Genomic DNA, 22,786 nt, shown 5'->3' with positions numbered 1-22,786 from the left:
ATTAATAGCATCTCCCCCTGAAAGGACAGTAGGGAACCATGGCAGTCTATGATGATCAGGCCAAGATTAAAGACTCCAGCCGCCTCCCGTCTACAGAGGAGCCCTGCTGGGCCGACAGGCCTGCTTCCCCAGTGCCCCCAGCGCGTCTGCTCCCCGACTTTCTTTCATTGTCACCTCTCTCCAACTCACATTTGATGAGCTTCACCACCTCCAGGTGTGAGCTGTTGGTCACCATGGTGCCGTTCACCTGTTGGGGGACAAATGACATGACTGAGGCATGGCAGTGGAAGCCTAGGGGATCATTTTCCTAGGTCAAGGCCACTTCTTTAGGGAGCCATTTATCAGGGATCTTTAGTATAGTAAAACTTGTTGTAGAACTTAGTCACAGTCAAGGAGGGCCTAGAACATGGAACCCAGCTATCTTAGTCCCCGCTCTCTGTCACAGTATACTACTCATTCTCATGGGACCACCCTCCCGGTCAGCGGCTGACGACATGCTATGAAAACGCAAGTGTACAGGACAGGCCAGGGCCAGAAGTGACCCCACACCCCCACTCCCCCACCGGGGAGGGTGTCGCCCAGAGAGGGAATTTCACTCACTTTGATGATCCGGTCACCTTCTTTCACACCGGCTTTCATGGCTGCACCTCCTGTAAGGAAGCAGAAGGCCTGGTCAGTGGAGACCCACCACCTTTCCAAAGGTCACTGAATCTCCACCCATGAACCTGCCAAATCACCTTCCCCCTCCAATCTCTTCTCCCCTCTGTGTTAAGTATTTCACATGCTGGGTGTGTATCCTATTCTGCCCCAGTGCCACAACTACCTTTGAGCTAGACTGGACTGTCCGAGGTCACATCTCCTGCTCTTTTCGCCACCTGGCTCAGAAGCAGACTTCTCTGAAAGCCAGGCCACACTGACAGAGAGGCAGGGCCAGACTCCGGGGAGAGCAGTGTGTGCTTTATTTGAATGTGTCTGGATATGTTCCAAGGTCAAATCAGAGTTTATTTCTTTTATCCAGTGGGAAGAACGAGTTTACTGTATTAAATAACTGTTGAAGTAATTATTAAGAGGAATATGAGAAAAGAATTGCAACAAGAGTTTTCAAATCATGGTCCCTAAGCCCTGAGAGGTTCATAAAGACATTCTGGGTGTTCCCAGCATTAAGGAAGGTAACGATCACTGCTCTATCTTCTGTTAAAAAATGGTTCTGCAGCCGCAGCGGTTCTGACCACCATGTATAGTCGTCCCTGGGTATCCATTGGGGATTAATTCTAGGACCTCCTGCAGATGCTCAAGTCCCTTACCTAAAATGGCATAGTACAATACCTTCTGGTTTCACATCCAATGATTGAACTAACTGCAGATGGAAATTCTGAGCCGCAGTTGGTTGAATCTATGGATGTAGAATTCTCAGATTTGAAACTCGCGGATGTGGAGGGCAAAGTGTAGTTTTAAATGAGCTAGGTAGTACTCAGACAGCATAGGAAACACTTATGCTGAAAAGTTCATGGGCAGCATTTGTTTTTTGTAAATTTGCCCCGATGGTCACTAAATCCGTAAGTTGCCATTTGTCTGATCAAAACAAAACTCCCACGAAGTACATCTATATGTTTCTAGTCCAAAAAGAGAAATTACAGTGATGACTACATTCCAATTTGGCTTTTCTGTATTGGGACCCAGACTACCCAATCTAAAGTGTGCTATTTGTGGGAAAAGTACTAGCTTGAAACTCTCTTTTACACTGTCATCTAGAAATTAAAGGTGGAGAGGAAGAGTGATTTTGCCTGAATGCATGAAACACTAACAACTTAGTGATTTAAAAAATTTTTAACTTTTCAGGGTAAAGGAATTAGAGAAGAAGTTATAGACTTCAGTAAGCATGAGAATCACCAGAAGAATTTGTCAGGAAGCATCTTCCTTGGCCCTCTTGTCAGAGAGTGATCCAGTACTTTAGGACTTGGGCCCTGGAATGAGGATTTCAATCATCCTAAGGGCCTAGGTGATTCTGATGGAGCAGAGCAGGGACTACACTTCGAGAAACAGTGAGCTGAGAAGCCTACAATCTGGAAAAGATAATAACAACTGCGTTGTTACTTTTGTGAATTCGATGCCAATCCAAATGAGGTCTCCTCCTCTCTCCTGCCCAAAGCACACACTCACACACGCATTTTCCAGAACTCGTATCTCACCGCAAGCCATCCTTTTGTCCTTCCCTCTCTGAGTCTGACTCTGCTCAGACCTAAGAGGGGGCAAAAACTGGAGGAGCCCTGAACTCATAATTCACTGGAGGGGGTCCTCATACATTCTGTATCAAAGAGATCATAGAGGCAAAGTGCAAGTTACTGGCAGTCCCATTCGCTCTCTCTCACTCTAGTCCAGGAACCTTGAGAGAATATGGAAGCAAAGAAGAAGTTTCTTTTCAGAGTTCTACCCTAGGATATGAAAAACAAACCTCCCCCTGATAAAAGTTAACCCCCAAACATAAGAAGCGCTAATTATTTATATCCTCATATGGCCCACATACCTCATTTTGGTCATGAATTTGAAATTCTCTTTTCACCTTTCACATAAATAAATTCCAAGTATTTCTTCCAAAATTAAGTAAAGCACATATCCTTCCCATTTTGCACTGTACTTAGCAGGAAAACACTGGCTGGTTACCTACCCCTTTCTTGTACTCTTCTTCCTGCCTGGGATGTACCATGCTGCCAGGCCCAATCCCATTTGCTACAACGATGTTCACTCCCTTTAGAGATACTTGCCTCATATTCTTCGCCACTCCCATCTCCTTCCTGTTCATAGTCTTCAATCTGGGTCACTTTACAACAGTGATTCTACCACCGGACATTACAGAGCTCTGAAATACCTGAAGCTTTTCCACACACAACTGATTTGCTTACAATGCCCTCCCACTCTCTACTCCCTTCCCACCAAATTGCCATCTCGTCAATGTGTTCTCTATGGCCATCTTTCAAACTACTCCTGAAATCCGATTTCCTTCTTAAGAAGGCTCCCCAAACTAATAAGGGAGATACTATGCTTCGAACAAACTACCTCAACACAACCTCCCAAGTACCCTTTCTTCTTGTGTACTGTCCAACATACATCTTTCAGTCATTTATTACTTAGTGTAATCGTATCTGCAAAGACATCTGGACAGAGTGCCTGCCTCAACTGTGAACTGCTGCAGCACAGTAACCATCTGTGCCTGGAGCGAGGTCATGTGAAGGTGAGGAGAAGAAAGTGGGTCTTCGATTTCTCCACGGCATCTTCCAACCTGGGACGAGGAGCTCCCCTGGAGGGCAGTCAGGCACCTGCCTGATGACCTGAGGGCTATTTTGCCTTTTCCACACTTCCAACAGGGACTCAAGCCCGGGGTGTGATCCCTAGAAATGCTTAGTATTGTGAAGGCCTCCCCAGATGCGCCCGGGGAACCAGTTCTAGAACGGACCATGCATGCTGCAGGACGCCCAGGCCTCTAGCAAAAGCACATGCAAGTTCTCCAAGTCCTACGGCACCGTCACACCCACGGTGACTTTGTAAGAACTGTCCACTGTTGGCGAGGGAGACACGACACTCACCAGGCCGCACAGACTGCACTAGAACGATGCGGTCCCCGCTGACTGTGAAGCCGAAGCCATGCTGGTCCTTTTGGATGATGACGCAGCGTTGAACAAGACCTGGCAAGAGGGGAGAAGGAGAAGGGGGTTGAGCTGGGTCTGTCTCTGGGAGTCAGTGCACAAAAGCCAAGGCCAAACAAGCAGCACCCTAGTGCGTTTCCTTCTCCAAAGAGCCCTTGGGGATCCCCAGACAGCCTGTCCAAACACACGCTTGCAATGCATGCCTTCCACAGCAATCAACAAAACCCTGTCACCTACTCTGTATTCTATATGAGAAATTCCCTTCTCTGAGGTGTTGAGATGTTTGTCTCTCTCTTTAGGCTTGTTTGGGTGGGCCTGGCCAAAAAAGGGGCCTGGCCAACTCCAGGCTGAAGACTAATGTCTCAGAGCAGCAACCCTGGGACAGAAGCCTACGTGACCCAGAAGTTCTCCATTAAACCATGTTCAGTGACTACAGAAGGTGGGACGCCTGTGCGTGCTGACTCTGCAGAGACGGATAACTCATGGGGGCAACTGAGGGGCTGGCCCTGTGCCATAATTCAGGGAAGGATAAACGACTAGAGAAAACCCCTCTGCCACATGTACGATCACACACAGACTGTAGGAAAAAAGAAAGACAGGCTGTAACTGCCCACAGACTCCACCCCTGTGGGCATGTATTAGATACTGTACACTGTGCAGGTATGTGTTACTGTTTCCTGTAACGGAGAAAGCACGCATTCCAGTGCTAAAACCCCGCTGGCTTCAGGTCCTGGTTTTGTCTCTTACAAGTTTGCACACTTGGAAAATTTTTTAATCACTCTGTGTGTCAGCTCCCTCATCTGTAAAATAGGGATAATAAAATCTACTTTCTACCATTGATAAAAGGACTAAGACAATTGGTAAAAACACATAACACAACGCCTTGCGCACATTATGAGCTCAATACAAAGGCTAAGCTGTCTTATATCCAGGGTATGCAGATCTGTCTGTATGGGTGAACACCTCTGTGCCCATGTGCTGATGCCCTGAGAAGGTCACCTGCTGTCTCAGATGTGTCAGAGGGCTGGCGGTGGTGAGAAGGGGACTTGCGTTCAGGTGCCGAATCTCCCAAAGACAGGCTACTTAACCTGGAGAAAGAGTAAGAAAAGCACATCAACAAGCTGAGCAGGGAGGGACCACCCTTTCAGCAGAAGGAGGCTCTGTCGACAGGGGCCCTGAGTCTTGGGTAACAAGAGACTGACCCTCTCACTCCGTACCCCGCTCCCTCTGGTGGGAGACTGGCCATGTCTACACCACGGGCAATACCAGCTATCTGGAAAGCTAGGCTGGCAGAGCAAACATGATCTCTTTAATACCCAGCAAGGCATCAAGGGAAATAGCCCTTCCTGGAGTCAGGCGACAAAGAGACAATAGCAAGACAGGGTGTGCAGAGACACACGCGTGGTGGGTCTTACCAGGCTGCAATGGGGCTGATGGAACAGAACGGACGCAGCGGAGAAAATGAATGCGAGAAAAAGACAGGAAAAAACAAACGGCTAGTTAGTTTTAGGTGATGATTTGCAAAGAAGGGGAGACTGCAAGCCAAGGATGGAGGGTCAAAAACACACACAGGCCTGTAGGACACAGCAGAGGACGGAAGGGGCGGTAGCAGAGACACTCGCCCTCATTTTAGCTTCGTCTCTTTATCCCTCTCCAAAACAAGTGTCTCTAGGAGGTGACCAGGCCTTTAGTTGGCTAACTGGCAACTTTACCTGTTGGATAACTGGCAATTTGAACCCTTTTCTAGAAAGGTGGAGTAGAATGATGACCCAAGCTTCTGAGATTCCATTTATTTTGTGTGTACCACAGAGAACAGAAATCGGGTCTGTTTGATGGTAGCATTCCAATCTCATTCCTACAGTCAGCTTAGGGCATCCTGCTTAGAAACTATTATAGCCCTAAAATCTCAAAGTACCAGGGATCACCAAACCAGAACTAATAACATGGCCTTGCAGGAACAGGAGAAGCTCAGATCTTTACTATGCCTCTCCTTTTTAGAAAAGTGTCTGAGCTGCCAGTTCCTAATCAATACTTGCTGCCCCTCCAGAGGGCGTCTCCTAGCCATATCCAGCATATGACTATGTAAAAGGGTCTTCATGGAGGCCCTTGTGCAGAGGCAAAACACTGCGAAGAATCTAAGTGTTTGCGGTGGGTGACTGGTTAAACAAACTGCAGGATATCAATATAACAACACAGCCTTCAGTTTATAAAAGAATGAGGGGTCTCTTTATATATGATAAGGAATGGTCTCCAAGAAACACTGATTGAAAAAAACATGATGCAGAATTATGTAGATGGTAGGAGAGAAGAAAATGATTTGCTTATGTGCTTGTTTACATATATATAAAACGTGCAAAATATCTCTGGAAGGGTACAAAAGAAACATATATCATTGGCTACCTCTGAGGGAGAAACTGTGCTGGGGCAAAGGGATGGAGTTGCAATCTTTCCATTATCTTCTCATTTGTTACCATTTAAACTCTAAGTCATGTGAAGGTATTAACTATTCAACTAATAAATACAATACAAGTACATAACTTTTACATATAAAAGGGGGGTTCCTCCCCCCTCACCCAGGCACCCCACTTACCTGGACAGGTGAGACTGCTTTTTACTGGCTGATCTTTGGATCAGAGACAGAAGGGACACCAAGGAAGAAGAGAGCGTGGGGCCCAGGAGAGAGTGATGCAGAAGAAGAGGAAGAAAGGAAAACAAAACAAGACATAAACCAGACAAGACACTGGAGACAGTGTTTGGTTCAAAAGAAAAACCCCTAGCAAGCTAAGGAGAACCCAGGGGTGGAAACTGGCCAAGTACAGTAGATCCAGCTTACTAAACTGCAGACTCACCTGCACCTTGCTGCTGATTCAAACCTTTTAGAGTTTCACCACTGCACCCAGGAGAAAGGTCACTCGATACAGCAGTGAACGGGAAGTACTACCAGCCAACCCTGCCACCATCTCCACAGCTCCCAGCACCTATGCTAACTGCAGTGTGAGTACCCAGTAGAACCGCCTGTTCGTTTGCCTCCGGGGCTGTGAGGGCCATCAAGGCACGGTGCCTTGCTGATCAGCACTCCCACGCCTGACACGGCAAGTGCCCCGTCCTGGGTTTGGTCCCTGCTCGTCCCTGCTCTTTCACTTGCCATGGCTTCTGGCTCCCGTGCCTCATGTTGGTGGCACATACTGCTCCTTCTTCCTAGATGTTCCTTCTACTCTACTCCCCATTACTACATCTGTCAACCAGACAAGGCAGCCAACTCCCAGAAGCTACAACTTCTGGCTGTCTTCAAATTATTCCAGTCTATCCTGCCCCGCCCTGCCCTCCACCTCCTCATCCAAGGTGAAGATTCAACTTAGCTCATCATTAAGTAAATGTCCTAGAATCTATGAATGATAGCTAAACTTACTGAGGGAATTGTTTTATTTAATTGTGGCTGTGCAGAAGGGTGGTCTTAGTTGCTGCATGGGGGATCTAGTTCCCTGACCAGGGTTGAACCTAGGCCCCCTGAATTTGGAGTATGGAGTCTTAGCCATAAGACCACCAGAGAAGTCCCCTGTGGTAATTATTTTGCAATACATGGGTGTCAAAGTCCTTATGCTGTCCATCTTAAAATTAGGTAGTGCTATATGTCAATTATCTCTCAATAAAATGGGGGAGGCAAAGTCTTAGAATCCAAACCTGTGTTATTTAATACAATAGCCACTAGCCACACAGATACGTAAATTTAAAACGAAATTTACAATTCAGCTTCTCAGTTGTACTACAGCTAGTGGCCACCTTATAGAATAGTGCATAATAAAACAGTTCCTTCGCTGAAAAAATTCTATTGGACGGTGCTGCTTTATATACTACGTTGGCACTAGAGGTACAAAAATGAATGGGACAGTCACTTGCAGGTGAACATATAGAGCTTCAGTACAAATGCTGTGGGGCAGAACTACTTCCCGCATCAGCAAGGGGTTTGCAGAATAAACTTTTAAAGGTCTTTTATTCCGGCTGCTCGTCTGCTGTCTTTGGCCAGATCCATCACATCCCACCACTGGGTTACCCAGAACGGGCCTGAACTCCTCCCTGCTCACTACCTTAGGAGAAAACCCATCCCATCCTAGGACAGCCTTGGCTTCCTCCTTGCCTTATTCTGCCTGGCTCTGTGAGAGACTGGTTTCCTATGCCCACATTAAAGCTCAGAAGGAACGGTCTGGTAACTTAACCTGGTTTGGTTTTGCATCTGGGCTGGGGTGTGACTGTTCAACATACCTAAGGGCACACTAGGCCAAGGTTTATGTACCTGGCTGTAAAGGGCTGTTGGGGCAAAGACAAGGATCATTTCAGCAGCCATGGAAACTTCCTCTCAAAAAAAAAAAAAATCACAGCATAGAGCACAGACAATGGAGGACAAGGGGGATTACAACATAATTGTAACAGGTGCAGGTTTTTTTTTCCCCTCTTTTAGACCTTAAAGGAAGAAAAACTACCACTGAATTAGAGGAGGAAGAAATACTTGTATTAGCAGATCAAGACTATGATGCAGGCTCTCCCCCTTCATGATGACATTCCCATTAAAATTTAGCAGCAGAGATCAGACTCCAATCAGCCTAAATCCAATGGGAACATCGGAGGCCCAGGAAAGTTGAGAAGTTCCCTCAAATCTGTGGCCTTCTAAATGGCATCACTGAGACAGATCTTCTGATCCAACTTCTCATTAAGCCCTGTATTTATCCAGTCAGTTACAGAGACTGCTAAGTCCTTTTATGTTTTCCCAGAATTGTTCCTTTTCATCATCATTGCTATCCATCACTTTAAGCCATATGTCCACTGCCTCAAATTACCAAAAAAAAAAAAAAAAAAGGAAGACGAAGAAGAAAAAAACAGCTCTTGTTTTCACTTTCCAGTTCTTCCAGTATTCTACCACGATGGACTAACTTTCCCAAACACTATTTCTTTGGGTCCCCTCGATCAAGAACTTAGGATTTCCCTTATTATTCTCTGTATGATCAGATATGTGTGTTACCTACTATTAAAGGCTTTTCATCAAGTGGATTCAAGTACCTTTTCAAATTCACTCTTATTGTTCACTTTGTCCTGCCTCTATTGGATCTTAAAAGATGCTGCACTCATTCTTGCCTCTGCATTACCGCGGCCTCCATCCCTTCTCCTCTTCATTTGTCCTTTGTCAAGGCTCTGGTCAAATGGCACTGATTCTATGAAGCCTTCCATGACCACTGCAGCGAGCATTTGTTTTACCCCAATGTCTTTTGGGAAAAATCTCAAACCTATATATTAAAGTTAAATGAGCAGCATGATGAATACTTACACACCCCTCATCTAGATTCACCAATTAACATTTGTCACACTTGCTTTATCTTTTTATGATTATACACTTTTCCCCATTTGAAAGTTGCAGATGTCATGACATTTTATCCTAACTATGTCAGCATATATCCCAGGACCCCTAAAATTCTATATAACCACAATGCCAACAGCACATCCAATGAGTTTAACTTTGATATATTATCTAGTATATAGTCTGTATTCAAATTTCCCTAATTCTTTCATTAATCTCCTATATAGTTGTTCCCAACTGCCTCGATACAGGATCCAGTCATAGATCTTAGAACTGCGTTTATTCATAGCTTTTAGAGTCATTTAATCTAGAATATCACCCCCTTCCCCCCACCCCAACCTACTTTTGTTGGTCTCTCCTAACACTGACATACAGAAGAGTTCAGGCCAGTTGCCTTATTGAATGGCCTGCAATAGATTTGTCTGTCTCTTTAGGATTAGGTTCAAATTAAACATTTTAAAAGAGTGTTAGATAACTGATGTGACACAGCTCGCCCATTTCTGGTGAGGTTAGGTTTGATTACTTAGGTAAGATGGTGCTCCTAAGATTTCTCAATGGTAAAACTATATTTTCCCACTTAAATTAATGGGAAATCTGTGAAGTGATATTTTGAGACTGTAGGAATATCCTGTTGTCCAGCAGCTTCCCACCCAACAGTTTTATTACCCACTGGTGATCCCGGGGGACTGACTGATGCCTCAGTAGGTAAAAACCGGCCTGCCAACGCAGGAGACACAGGAGATTCGGGTTTGATTCTTGGGTTGGGAAGGTTCCCGGGAGGAGGGCATGGCAACTCACTCCAGTATATCTTGCCTGGAGAATACCATGGACAGAGGAGCCTGGCGGGCGACAGTCCAAAAGGTCCCTGCCTGAACCACTTACCGCACCGGTGGCTGCAAAATGACACTCTGCTAAATCTATCATTCCGTCTACATCTATTAGCGGGCAGTCTTGTAAAGAAGGTCATTTTATCCCTTTTCTGAAACAGTGCTATGAACTCATGAATTTTTTCCCTCCGATGCAAATGCATTATAATCCATTACTGCTTTTTAAAAAATGTTAAAGTTGTCTCAGTTTGGCTGGTGGGAGCTTCTACAAGCCAGCTCCTGTGTCCTTTAAAGTGTCACCATCTGCCTTATTTTCTGGCACACAAGAAAAAAACAGGAAAAAAACCACTCCAGGCTCACCTTGTACGTTCCCTGTGCCAGACTGGGGCTCAAACATTTTTTTGAGGAGCCCTGGCTCCTTTTAGTAGGGAATGTGTGTGGAAACAAGACTGGGTGCTAGGTGTTCATTGTTGCTAAGCTGCCACTGCTTCCCAGCCCGTTCAATGGACAGAGCCAGGAAATATTAAGAAATTGTGAGTTTACAAGGAAATCTTGTTTGACTCCAACACTACAGGGTTCTTTCTCATCTTCCGCAACTCCATATTTTATCTTTCTTTTCCCACAGTGAGACTCTTGTTCACAAACAACAGTAATATATTTATATATTTATTACAATATAATTATCTGCTCTACCCCATTTACACATCAAAGATTGTTTCCAGAGTTACTATCCCAGTAACACCAGTAACGGCAAACTAGGCAGAGGTTAGAGTTTCCTTGCAATTCTCTTTGTCCTTAGACTGTATCCCACTAGGTATATATAGCCAGTACTATTTGTGAAAGTCACTTTGGATGAATTTTTTATGCTATCAATTTGCAATGCACTTAGGTTTCGTTCTTTTTCTCTTTTTTTGCTGCACTATGTAGCATGCAGGATGTTAGTTCCCTGAGCAGGGCTCAGAACTGCATCCCCTGCACGGTAAGCATGGAGTCTTAGCCACTGTACTGTCGGGGAAGTCCTTGGTTTCTGTTTGTATCTGTACTTAACTTTAGGGTTTGCTTCTTCAGGGTTATTTATTTTTTAAATCTGTCAAACATTTACATGGCTGAAAACTCGAAATGCAATTTGAAAGGTACGCTCAGAAGTGTTCTTGTCCCTTCATCCCACTCCTCCCCAGGTAACCACCTCCATTTGTTTTTCGGTTTTCTGTGCTTCTTCTTGTAAAAACTAAACAAACACATACAAATATTATTTTCCTTTCTTGTTTCCATAACAGGTAGTATCCTACACTTTTTACATTTTGCTTTTTTCATTTAGTAGACCTTCAAAGAAACTCCCTATCAGTTCCCAGAAATCTTCCATTTCCTCATCCTTTTCTTTACAATGCAACCCACTTTCTGACACAGATGTTCCTCCCTGCTCCTGAGCATCTGGTGTGTTAGCCCTGCCAGAGGGCAAAGGTTACAGGGTGTCCTTCCCAGTATGCTCCCCAGAAACAGGATGGGTGCTCTGTAAAAACAAGGAGAAAGAGCCTCCTCGTCCGAGCCTAGAGGGTGCGTGATGAAGCAAGAAAAGGGCTGGTGATCTTCCAGACAGCAAAGCTGAAGGGCGGTGACCAGCCCACATATCATTCTGCTGGCCTATAGTATTTGTGCATGGATGTGTGTGTGTGTGTGTGTGTGTGTGTGTGTGTGTTCAAGGGACTAAATGTGGTAGACGGAGTGCCTGAAGAACTATGGATGGAGGTGCATAACACTGTACAGTAATCAGTGACCAAAACCATCCCAAAGAAAAAGAAATGAAAGAAGTGGTTATCTGAGAAGGCTTTACAAATAGCTGAGGAAAGAGGAGAAGTGAAAAAAAAAGATCTTAATGACCTGGATAACCATGGGTATATGATCACTCACCTAAAGCCAGACATCCTGGAGTGCAAAGTCACGTGGGCCTTAGGACGCATCACTATGAACAAAGCTGGTGGAGTGACAGAATTACAGCTGAGCTATTTCAAATCCTAAATGACGATGCTGTTGAAGTGCTGCACTCAACATGCCAACAGATTTAGAAAATTCAGCAGTAGCCACTAGGCTTCTTTGGTAACTCAGCTGTAAAGAATTCGCCTGCAATGTGGGAGACGTGAGCTCGATCCCTGGGTTGGAAAGATCCCCTGGAGAAGCAAACGGCAACCCAGTCCAGTATTCTTGCCTGGGAAATCCCACGGACTGAAGGGCCTGGTGGCCACAGTCCACTGGGCTGCAAGAGTCAAAACCACCACCACCGCAGTGGCCACAGGACTGGAAAAGGTCAGTCTTCATTTCAATCCCAAAGAAGGGCAACGGCAAAGAACGTTTAAACTATCATACAATTGTGCTCATTTCACATGTTAGCAAGGTTAGCAAGGTTATGCTTAAAATCCTTCAAGCTAGGCTTCACCAATATGTGAACTGAGAACTTACAGATGTGCAATTTGGGCTTTGAAGAGGCGGAGGAACCAGAGATCAAATTGCCAACATTCGTTGGATCATGGAGAAAGCAAGGGAGTTACAGAAAAACAGCTACTTCTGCTTCATTGACTGCTAAAGCCTTTGACTGTGTGGATCACAATAAACTGGAAAATTCTTAAAGAGATGGGAGTATTAGACCACCTTTCGTAACTCTTGAGAAACCTGTACAAGGGTCAAGAAGCAACAGGTGGAAGCAGACGTGGAACAACTGACTGGTTCAAAATTGGGAAAGGAGTACGACAAGGCTGAGAATTGTTACCCTGGTTATTTAACTTCCATGCAGAGCACATCATGTGAAGTCACCAGGCTGGATGACTCACAAGGTGGAATCAAGATTGCCAGGAGGAATATCAACAAAACAGATATGCAGATGATACCACTCTAATGGCAGAAAATGAAGAGGAACTAAAAAACCTCTTGATGAGGATGAAAGAGAGTGAAAAAGATGACTTGAAATTCAACACTGAAAAAAACTTAAGATCAGGCCATCCAGTCCCATCACTTTATGGCAAATAGAAGGGAAAAAGTGGAAGCACTGAGATTTTCTTTTCTTGGACTCCAAAATCACTGTGGACTGTGACACAGCCAGGAAATTAAAAGACACTTGCTCCTTGGAAGGAAAGCTATGATAAACCTAGACAGCGCATCTAGAAAGCAAAGATGTCACTTTGCAGACCAAGGTCCATATAGTCAAAGCTATGGTTTTTCCAGTAGTCATATATGGATGGGAGAGCTAGTCCATAAAGAAGGCTGAGCACCAAAGAATTGATGCTTTCCAATTAAGACTCTTGAGAGTTCTTTGTACTGCAAGAAGTCCAATCAGTCAATACTAAAGGAAATCAACCCTGAATATTCATCAGAAGGACTGATGTTGAAGCTCCAATACTTTGGCCACCTGATGTGAAGCGCCGACGCACTAGAAAAGACCCTGATGGCTGGGAAACAGTGAAGGCAAAAGAAACCAGCAGCAGAGGATGAATGAGATGGTTAGATAGCATCACCAACTCAATGGACATAAATTTGAGCAAATTCCGGAAAATTGTGGAGGACAGAGGAGACTGGCATGCTACAATCCATTGGGTGAAAAAGAATCAAGCATGACTTAATGGCTGAACTATATATATATATATATATGTTTAAAATTAACTGCTAAAAACTTTGAAAATCAGGCAATTTCATCTTTAAAAATACAGGTTTCTATTTTTTCTTGAAAAGGCCGAAGTTTGGCACCACTGGGTCTTGAGTCTTACGCAGTGACAACTGGCTGAAGCTGGGTGGTACCACCCTCTTCCGATGGAAGATTGCCGGTCTCTTCATCCTCATCCCCATCCCACCACAAATGTGAGAACGAGCACACGGCTGAGAATATCCCTGTTCTGTGATAATAATTAAGTTTCTATTACTTACAGGTACTGTGCTAAACATCTGACATACATTATCTTATTTAATAACCATAAAAAGCCTGGTGAGGCAGGTAGCACATCTCCATTCTCAGATGAGGGAACAGAGAGCTTAAGTAAGCAGAGTTAAAATGAGCATAAAGTTGATCTGACTGCAAGGTCTGTGTTCCTAAACCAAAAGCTATGTCTATACGCAGATCCAATTGGTCTTTCCTTTCCTTTTTTACATGCACACGTGCATACAATGTATAAACACACATATATATACGCCTCACATGTGCAGACCAATATGTGTGACAAGATATATACATGATATAGGTACAATATACATATATAAATATATGTATATAAAGATATAACACATGACAGATATAAAGGGCACACTATACATAGGCTGACCTAGGTGTTCTGCGTTTGGGGCAAAGTAATCTTCTTGAATCCCTGCCCAAAGTGAGAAACAGTAAACCAGGAAAGAGCTACCCTGCCAGGACCTTAGTTCTAGATAAAGTCCACACTCTCTGAACCCTGACCTGGTCTTACTGGTCTGGCCTCCCTTATCTGCCAGGGTGGAGCTTTAGGCAGCTTCCTGGCACCCTAACTTTCTAAGGCTTCTGCCTCTGGGTAGAACTTTCCCTATGGTCTGAGACTGGAAACATGCCTTAGTATAGAAAAAAGGCCAGCGTGCAGACAACACGTCCTGGCAGAATACGACACAAATGCTCACTAAGAGCTTACATAACTGAAGACATTTAGAGGTAGAAAAGGGTGCAGATCAAATAAAAGCAGCAGTTTCAATCAGAACCAGAGGGCAAAGTTAAGACTTTAAATGATATTGCAAAAAAGGGCTGGGCTTGGAAATCAGGGAAGTTCAGGTGCTAATTCCAATTCTGTCTCTAATTCACTGTGGGCCACCACCCACTTGACTTCCTCACACGTCAATCCTTCTGTAAAAGTAGAGGGCAGAAAAATGGAGAAAAATGGCAATGTAGTCAGAGAAGGCTCACATCTCAAGTGGATTACTTACTAGCTGATGAGCAGCATATGCGTTACGTGAGGCTCCAACCCTAGGAACTCAACTCAGCAGGTCTGTGGTGTGAATACTGTTTCTACTTCAACTGATTCCTTATTCAGAGGACCATAACTTGGAGGAACTCCCAAAACAAGTCCCTTAACTTCTGAGTCTATCATCTGTTTTCCCTGTGTTTCGTTGTTCCCTGTCCTTCAACATCTCCCAGAGTCTTCTCAAACTCATGTCCACTGAGTCAGTGATGCCATCCAACCTTCTCATCCTCTGTCAGTCCCTTCTCCTTTTGCCTTCAATCTTTTCCACCACCAGGGTCTTTTCTGGTTCAAAGATGGTTCTTTGAATCAGGTGGCCAAAATATTGCAGCTTCAGTATCAGTCCTTCCAACAAATATTCAGGGTTGATTTCCCCATGGACAGAGGAGCCTGACGGGCTACAGTCCGTGGGATCACAAAGAGTCAGATACAACTGAGCGACTGAGCGCACACACACACACTCATTGTACCATGACCTCTGTTTTCTCTATTAGATCTTAAACCCCTTGAGAAGGACGACATTTTACTCAACCTTGTATCACCAGCCAAGGTCCAGCACAGTGTCCAGTGCATGGAGGACACATGATTCAAAATGTGTGCTTAAGGAATATACACGTCCTTTCTTTCTCCCAAGGCTGAGGTGAGGGTCAAAGATGTAATGCTGGTTAAGTTTTCGGAAGTGCAGAGTTCTTTGCAAACAGTTCTATTGCGTTTTCTGCCCAGGTCCAGCTTGGGTGACCTACACTCAATATGTGTCAGAGGTCAGGGGAATAGGCAACAGTGAATGAGTGAACAACACACGGAGAAGTGGAAATGATTCTAGGCAGGGTCAGGAAAGCTCTCCTTTCCACTTTTAGAAGGATTCTTGGAGAACAAGAGATCTGGGGACAGGTTCAATAATCAAAGTAGATCACTTGGTAGACAGTGTGTGTGGAGGAGGGAGACAGAGAACTGGGGTGTGATAGGGCTGGCGAGCTTGGTTCCCCATTTCAGACTTAGCATGCGGCCCGTATGGTAAGGTCTGGAAAGCATAGCCTCAGGGGTAAACTACGGGCTCCAGCTTCAACTCGGCCTTTTCCTGGCTGTGTAGTCTCAGGCAAGTCACCCGACCTTCCATGCCTCAGTTTCTCAATAACAAATGTGGATAATGACATTTTCCTCAAAGGGTGGCTGGGAGGACCAAATCCCTGTTACCAATCCCTCGAAGCTAAAATGTTCACACTGAAATCAATCTCCCCAGTTTAAGCCTAACCCTGGCCCCTGGGCAAATGGTTCCTCCTCAGGAGACAGGACAACAGTTGCTCAAGCCAAAAACCTGAGCTATCTCTGACACTCTCTCAAATCTAATTAACCATGAAGTCCTACTGATATGACCTACCATTATTTTTGGAATCCACCTACTTTTGCTCCTTCCTGACACATGCTGGGCTTCCCTGGTGGCTCAGACGGAAAAGAATCTGCCTGTAATGTGGGAGACTTGGGTTCGATCCCTGGGTCCGGAAGATCCCCTGGAGAAGGAAGTGGCAACCCACTTCAGTATTCTTGCCTGGAGAATTCCATGGGCTGAAGAGCTTGGGGGGCTACAGTCTATGGGGTCACAAAGAGGCACAGACAACTGAGTGACTAACACTTCACTCCTTCACCATTATTTTTGGAATCCACCTACTTCTGCCCCTTCCTGACACACGCTGGTAGAAGAACACTGGTCTCCTCACATCTCCTCCAGCCTCCACTCCTCTAGAAGCCAACCATTCCCTACACACGCGGGGAGGGGTTTCTTCAAAAGATAATTTAGGATGCACACCGCCCTTCAGTGGTTTCCCATTGTCCTTGTATGAAGCTCCAAGCCTGTCGCGTGGGCCTAGCGGGTCCTCATCTCCTGTCACTCAGCACCCCGACCCGCACCCGTCTTGCTTACTATGTTCCAAACCCAGGGGCCTCCTCACCCACCTCGGCCAGGCTAACTCACACTTTCTTCATGGTTCTCTGTAAACAAATGCTTCTTTTCAGTGAAGTTTTCTCTGATACTCAATAAGCTGAATCTCCTCCAAAATTTCCCGTTGCAATGCCTAACTCAATAGTAACTAGTTATTTGGGTGTTTTCCTGATTGTTTAATACCTACTTTCCTCATGTAATGATAAACTTCACTGTCTCTTATTCTCTAGAGCACACAGCAGCTTCAGAACACAGTGCATAGTAGACTTTTAATAAGTACATGTTGGAGGATGAAGCCAGACAATACATGCAAAGGAATCTTCTAGACATCAAAATACTGTACACACACACACATCATCAAAAGGAAGAGCTCTGAGTGACCTCATGTTTGTTAGGGTTAAATTCAGTGTCATAGTTTCAAAACAAAGCTGAATGAAGTAGGAAGGTGTCAGCCTCTCTACGGACTTACAGGAGGGAGTGACATCAACCTGGCTGTAAGAACTGGTTAAGCTCCCTAAGTCTTCCAATCTCCCAGATTCCCAGAATTCAACTTTGTACACAGGCAGAGAAGCACCCACCAAACAAGAAAATGTATGTTATGTATCCCATTGTTCACTGCAGCACTATTTACAATAGCTAGAACATGGAAGCAACTTAGATGTCCATTGACAGACAAATGGATAAAGAAGTTATAGCATATACACACAATGGAATATTACTCAGCCATAAAAAGGAACGCGTTTGAGTCAGTTCTAATGAGGTGGATGAACCTAGAACCTATTATACAGATTGAAGTGAGTCAGAAAGAGAACGATAAATACTGTATTCTAACACATATATACAGAATCTAGAAAAACGGTACTGAAAAATTTATTTACAGGGCAACAATGGAGAAACAGACACAGAGAACAGACTTACAGGCATGGGGAGGGGGAGGAGAGGGGGAGACGTATGGAGAGAGTCACATGGAAACTTACGTTACCGTGTGTAAAATGCATGTGCCTTGCTCTACCTATCTCAGAGAGCTGCTGTGAGAATTCAACGAGATAAGGTGGCTCGAGTGGTAAAAAAAACTGCCTGCCAAGGCAGGAGATGTAAGAGATGCAGGTTCAATCCCTGGGTCAAGAAGATCCCCTGGAGGAGGGCATGGCAACCCACTCCAGTATTCTTGCCTGGAGAATCCCCATGGACAGAGGAGCCTGGCGGGCTACAGTCCAAAGGGTTGCAGAGTCAGACACAACTGAAGCAACTTTGCATGCAGCACACAAGAATATCAAAGCCTTTGGAAACTAGAACAACACACTCATGTTAGGAAGTGTAAGGGCAGAGGAAAAGGTTAGGGTCAGTTATGGATTTTATTCTTTACAGAGGGGAGCTGCTGAGGGCTTTCTGCAAGGACTAACAGGGTAAGATCTAGCCTCTAAAAAGTCAGGTCTGACTGCAGGGACTAGAGTGGATGAGCAGCGGGAAGGCTGGAGGCCCAGAGCCTGGATGGGGCAGACACGATGTGCACCTGAATGGAGCCCAGCTGCTGGGATTCAGTAGCAAGGGCAGGAGACGGACGGACACTGCGAGGGCTGCGGCGGCTGACCTCAGGAGCGCCTTCCAGCCCTGCGCTGTGCAACGGGGGAGCCCGAGTCACACGGGGCTGCCGGGCACCTGAGATGTGACCAGGCTGAATTGAGATCCTGGCAGCACAAAACACAGAAGATTTCAAAGACTGACTGCACACACACACAAAAGGGAACGTAAAATAGTAATAATTGTTATATTGACTGCATGTTGAAATAACATATTTTGAATATATTGAGTTAAATGAAATACACATTAAAATGAATTCACCAGTTTCTCTCTACTGTTTTTAGGCAGCTCCTAAAAATTTTCAGTGCCACAAGTGCTTGCATTCTACTCCTACTGGACAGCACTGGTCCAGCCTCCTCTGGCCACGGCTGTACCCCACGGTGCCTTCTCCCCCGCGGGAGGGCCTCCTATCCATCAGACCAGCCAAAGGCAACTAGAAGCCTGCCCAGAGGCACCCCTCCCCGACTTCTCTGTCCCTCACAGCCCACGGTCCCCCTCTCGCCTAAGCTCTGTGTACACGAGTGCTGCCCCTTCTCCGCGTCTGCTGGACTGTGAGGCCCTGGGGGTGCGCCGCAGCGTCTCTGGAGAACCTGGGAGGAAGCAGGGGGCCCCACTTCGGGGGTGGCCATGGCAGTGCTGAGCAGAGGACAGTGCCTCACGACCTGGCTGGGCACGCTTCTCTTCACTCAGGACCCAACACCCCACTAGCCTCCCAGGCTCTACCAGCACAGGTACACGCACACGACTGATGTCTCTAATTTGTCACATATCCTTCAGAGGAAACTCAGCGCTTGGGTTATGCCCAGGAATTCACACTGATACTGAGGAGTGGTGTGGGCGGAGTGCGGAGTTAAACAAGAGAGGTATGTGTCCTGGCTGCTGCTGATCACTTGTGTGGCTGAGGGAGAATTACTTCCTGTGAAACTCAGTTTTCTCACCTACAAAATGGGAATACCAGCTACCTGTCTGCAGGCCTGTTGTAAGCACTGGTGTCATGTATGTGAGGTCTCTAGCACAATGCCTGGCACACAGCAATGTTCAAAAAATGATCGCTATTCTTGTCATTTGTAAGACCCTAAGTCAAACATAATTAGTAAGTTACTATCAAAGCCATCATATCCTGAGACTTAACACAAAATAAACAAATTGTGAGTTATCTAATTCAGGGGCAACCATCTCACTGATTTCCTCTGAAGCAAAGAACCTACCGCTATTTTATTTAGTTCACATTCATTTGCTTTTGTCTAAGTATCCTTCAATGTTACTTCTGATGAAAATAATGTGCTTCAGGACAGAAAGAGAAAACCCAGGAGACCTGGATCCCAGCGCCAATGCTGCCATTTATTAGCTGTGAAACTCCAGATAATAACCAAAACAAGACTCTGGAAGATCCAGCGTGTGCATGTGTTTAGGGCAGAGGCACAAGAAAAGAAATCAGTGAAACTGCCACAGTAGCAGGGAGGGAGCAGGCCAAGGTATTGAGAAGGCAGGACTGACAGTCTAGACATGTGAGTTCTAGATCACATCTGCTTTTTTTTTTGGTTTACCCTTGAAAATTGAGAAGAAAATTATATAGAATAAGCACCTAATATGTTACAGGTATTCATTTAATCCTCACAATAACCTGGTGAGGTAGACATTGTTATTTTTCTTAACAGATGAGAAAATGAGATTCAGAGAAGTTAAACAGTTTGAAAGACACACAGGTATTAAATGGTATCGTGAGGACATGAGCTTAAGTTGGCCTGATCAATGTCCTGCAATGGAGGAGCTGGGCCACATTACCTCTCGTCCTTTCTTGCACTAACATTATGTAATTCTTTGTCTCTCACAGTGCTTTTCTGGCATATCAGGTCTTCGTAGCAGAGGGAGCCCAGGTAGAACTAAATTCATCTGATTGGGAAAAAACGGTAGACACCCTCACCAGCAATCATCATGAAACACTTCGGGAATTGTACTGGTAAGGCCCACGAGATGGCTAAGAATGTTTTTTACTGGTTTCCCAATTTTAACAAAAGCAAAGGAATAAAATGCAAAGCCTAGAATTCACAAGGTAGAGAGTAAGCACCTGTCATGAGGCTCAAGGCTTAGGAGGGTGGCGTGGAAAAGAAGAATGAAGTTTCTTCCTCACCTACATCACGCCTACTCTGTGACAGTGGACAAGCCACACGACACCTCTAAGTTTCCGCTCTCACACTGATAAAGCGGGAAGACCACACTCTGCACTTCTCACAGGGAACTGTGATAACTAAGTTATTTGTAAACCAAAAATCACTCTACAGGTATATCTTGTTTTACCTAAAATTTTCCTAGAAAGATAAGCAAATGTGTTTTGAATAAATCCTCCTGAAGGTGATGATAATACTTTCAAAAGACTGGGTTTTCTTAAAGCAAGGGATACCTTGCTTAATACATCATAAAAATAGAACTGTTATTTAAGTCAAATTTTTGTTGTTGGCACAAGAAGGACAAATCCTAAAACAAATAACCCAGAAAAACAGCCAACCCAAGAAGTCTCCATTTTGCTTACATTTTTTTTTGGCCATTTGTCTCAGAAGATTCACCTTTGTGATTTACTTTGTTAAGGTGGGCTTTAAACTAGTGGTTTCACTTTCCTGAGCTCAAAACACAATTGATAGGAAAGTACTTGGTGGCAGAAGAAAGTTGGTCTTTGATTTTAAAACTGCTGAGGTCAAACCATGAAATGAGTGACTAGCAGGGTCGCCTGAACCAACAGCAATGCCTGTGCTCTTCTGTGCGAGCCGCTGCCTTCCTCAAGGAGGCGGGCGTCCTTTCCTCCCGCTGAGGGCTGCAGGAGGGTGCAGACCTGGTCACCGCATCTAAGCTACCAACTGTAATGGGGGCAGAGGACCCAGACCATCACAGGCTGAGACCATCACAGAACATCACCTCCACATGCTTAGCTAGTGCATGCTTAGCTAGGAAGACAGACGGGTGGGTGGGGGAGGTTCCTCTCCAGCCTGCAACAGGTTCCCTACAAATTCCTGTTCCTCCTTCTAAAAACTGCCTGGAAACTCCCCTCCTTCCAGAACCTTTTCCTCAACTAACTCTTGAATCCTGCCAGCCCTTAAGCATTTGACTTGTGCTATAAACACACAAGAGTCCCTTGAACAGCAAGGAGATCAAACCAGTCAATCCTAAAGGAAATCAACCCTGAATATTATTCATTGGAAGGACTGATGCTGAAAGTCCAATACCTTGGCCATTTGATGCAGAGAGTCAGCTCATTAGAAAAGACCCTGATGCTGGGGAAGACTGAGGGCAGAAGGAGAAGAGGGCAACACAGGTAAGGTGGCTGGATGGCATCAACGATTCAATGGATACGAGCCCAGGCAAACTCCAAGAGATGGTGAGGGACAGGGAGGCCTGGTGCACTACATATAGTCCGTTAGGTCGCAAAGAATTGGACACAACTTGGCGACTGAATGACAACAATATAAACACATAGATCCTTGCCTCCATACTACTTTAAAAGGGAACTCAAGTATTCTGTGTTTTTTCCTAATAAAATACTTGTTCTCAAAGAAGGTCTCATTGTCTTCTTTTTAGTTTCTTTAGCACTTCATCTCCAGTCACCTGTCCTGGACCCCTCAACCAATAACCTGAGCTCTACAAAGGACACTTTACAAACATAGTTGGTTAGGAAGCTGACAGAAAGCCAGCCAGAGAAACTTTGAGTCAACTTCCCCAGTAGCCAGACCCCCTGTCACTCTCCTCGCAGTTTCACTGCCAACTGATCCACTTTGGACCTCTCTGACCCTTACTCTCTCCCGTCATACGACTGATGAGACTGGGATGGCTGGACAAGCCACTGCTATTAAAACATAAACTTGGCCTAAGATAACTCCAAGCAACCAACTCAGGCATATGCCTGTCTAATAGGAGGCAGAATGGACAGGCCACAAACCAAAAGAACTCTCTCCTGGCTCTGCCCAGCTGGACGGGCACTTCTCGAGCCTGCAGGTCTAGCTCGTACATGTCAAGAGAGGAAACGAGCCGCTGTCTTTTCTGTTGGGGGGAGATGCCAGACCATTTTGTGGGAAGACACAGCTTTTTATCTTTTAGTTTATTTAGCTGCATTGGGTCTTAGTTGAGGCATGCCGAATCTTTAGTTGTGCCATGCAAATTTCTTAGTTGCAGCATATGGGATCCAGTTCCCCAACCAGGGATCAGACCCCAGACTCTCTGCGTTGGGAGCACGAAATTTTAGCCACTGGACCATCAACAAAGTCCCCAAGACAAGGGTTTTTAGAGCAAGGGCTGCTACCATTTCCAGTAAGTGCTGTCTCTTATACCCTTTCCTACAGAATGAAACCTTTCATACTGGGGTGGGGGTGGGGGGCTGCACAACAAAGATATACTAAGAAAACAAGAATTATTGGCAATTCCCTGGCAGTCCAGCAGTAGTACTCTGTGCTTCCACTGCTGGGGGCCTGGGCTTGATCCCTGGTCAGGGAACTAAGATCCTGTAA

General features: G+C 45.2%; 1 protein-coding gene across 11 annotated transcripts in view; it reads right to left on the bottom strand.

Moving 5' to 3' along the window:
* ARHGEF11 (Rho guanine nucleotide exchange factor 11) overlaps positions 1 to 22,786 on the bottom strand; it is a 108,832-nt gene that overhangs the window by 42,337 nt on the left and 43,709 nt on the right. For 8 of the 11 annotated variants that reach the window (XM_043453263.1, XM_043453260.1, XM_043453204.1 and 5 more), the window contains exons 2-7: positions 6,232 to 6,264; positions 5,057 to 5,071; positions 4,641 to 4,729; positions 3,582 to 3,680; positions 601 to 650; positions 190 to 247 (exon numbers count right to left, since the gene is read on the bottom strand). In XM_043453263.1, the coding sequence (XP_043309198.1) occupies positions 190 to 247; positions 601 to 650; positions 3,582 to 3,680; positions 4,641 to 4,729; positions 5,057 to 5,071; positions 6,232 to 6,264 (344 nt within the window). The remainder of the gene's footprint in view (positions 1 to 189; positions 248 to 600; positions 651 to 3,581; positions 3,681 to 4,640; positions 4,730 to 5,056; positions 5,072 to 6,231; positions 6,265 to 22,786) is intronic. The other 3 variants (XM_043453251.1, XM_043453274.1, XM_043453222.1) reach the window with 2 other exon arrangements.

The sequence above is a fragment of the Cervus canadensis genome, chromosome 2, assembly GCF_019320065.1.
Source record: "Cervus canadensis isolate Bull #8, Minnesota chromosome 2, ASM1932006v1, whole genome shotgun sequence".
Classification (NCBI taxonomy): domain Eukaryota; kingdom Metazoa; phylum Chordata; class Mammalia; order Artiodactyla; family Cervidae; genus Cervus; species Cervus canadensis.
This window is presented reverse-complemented; position numbering and strand designations above follow the sequence as displayed.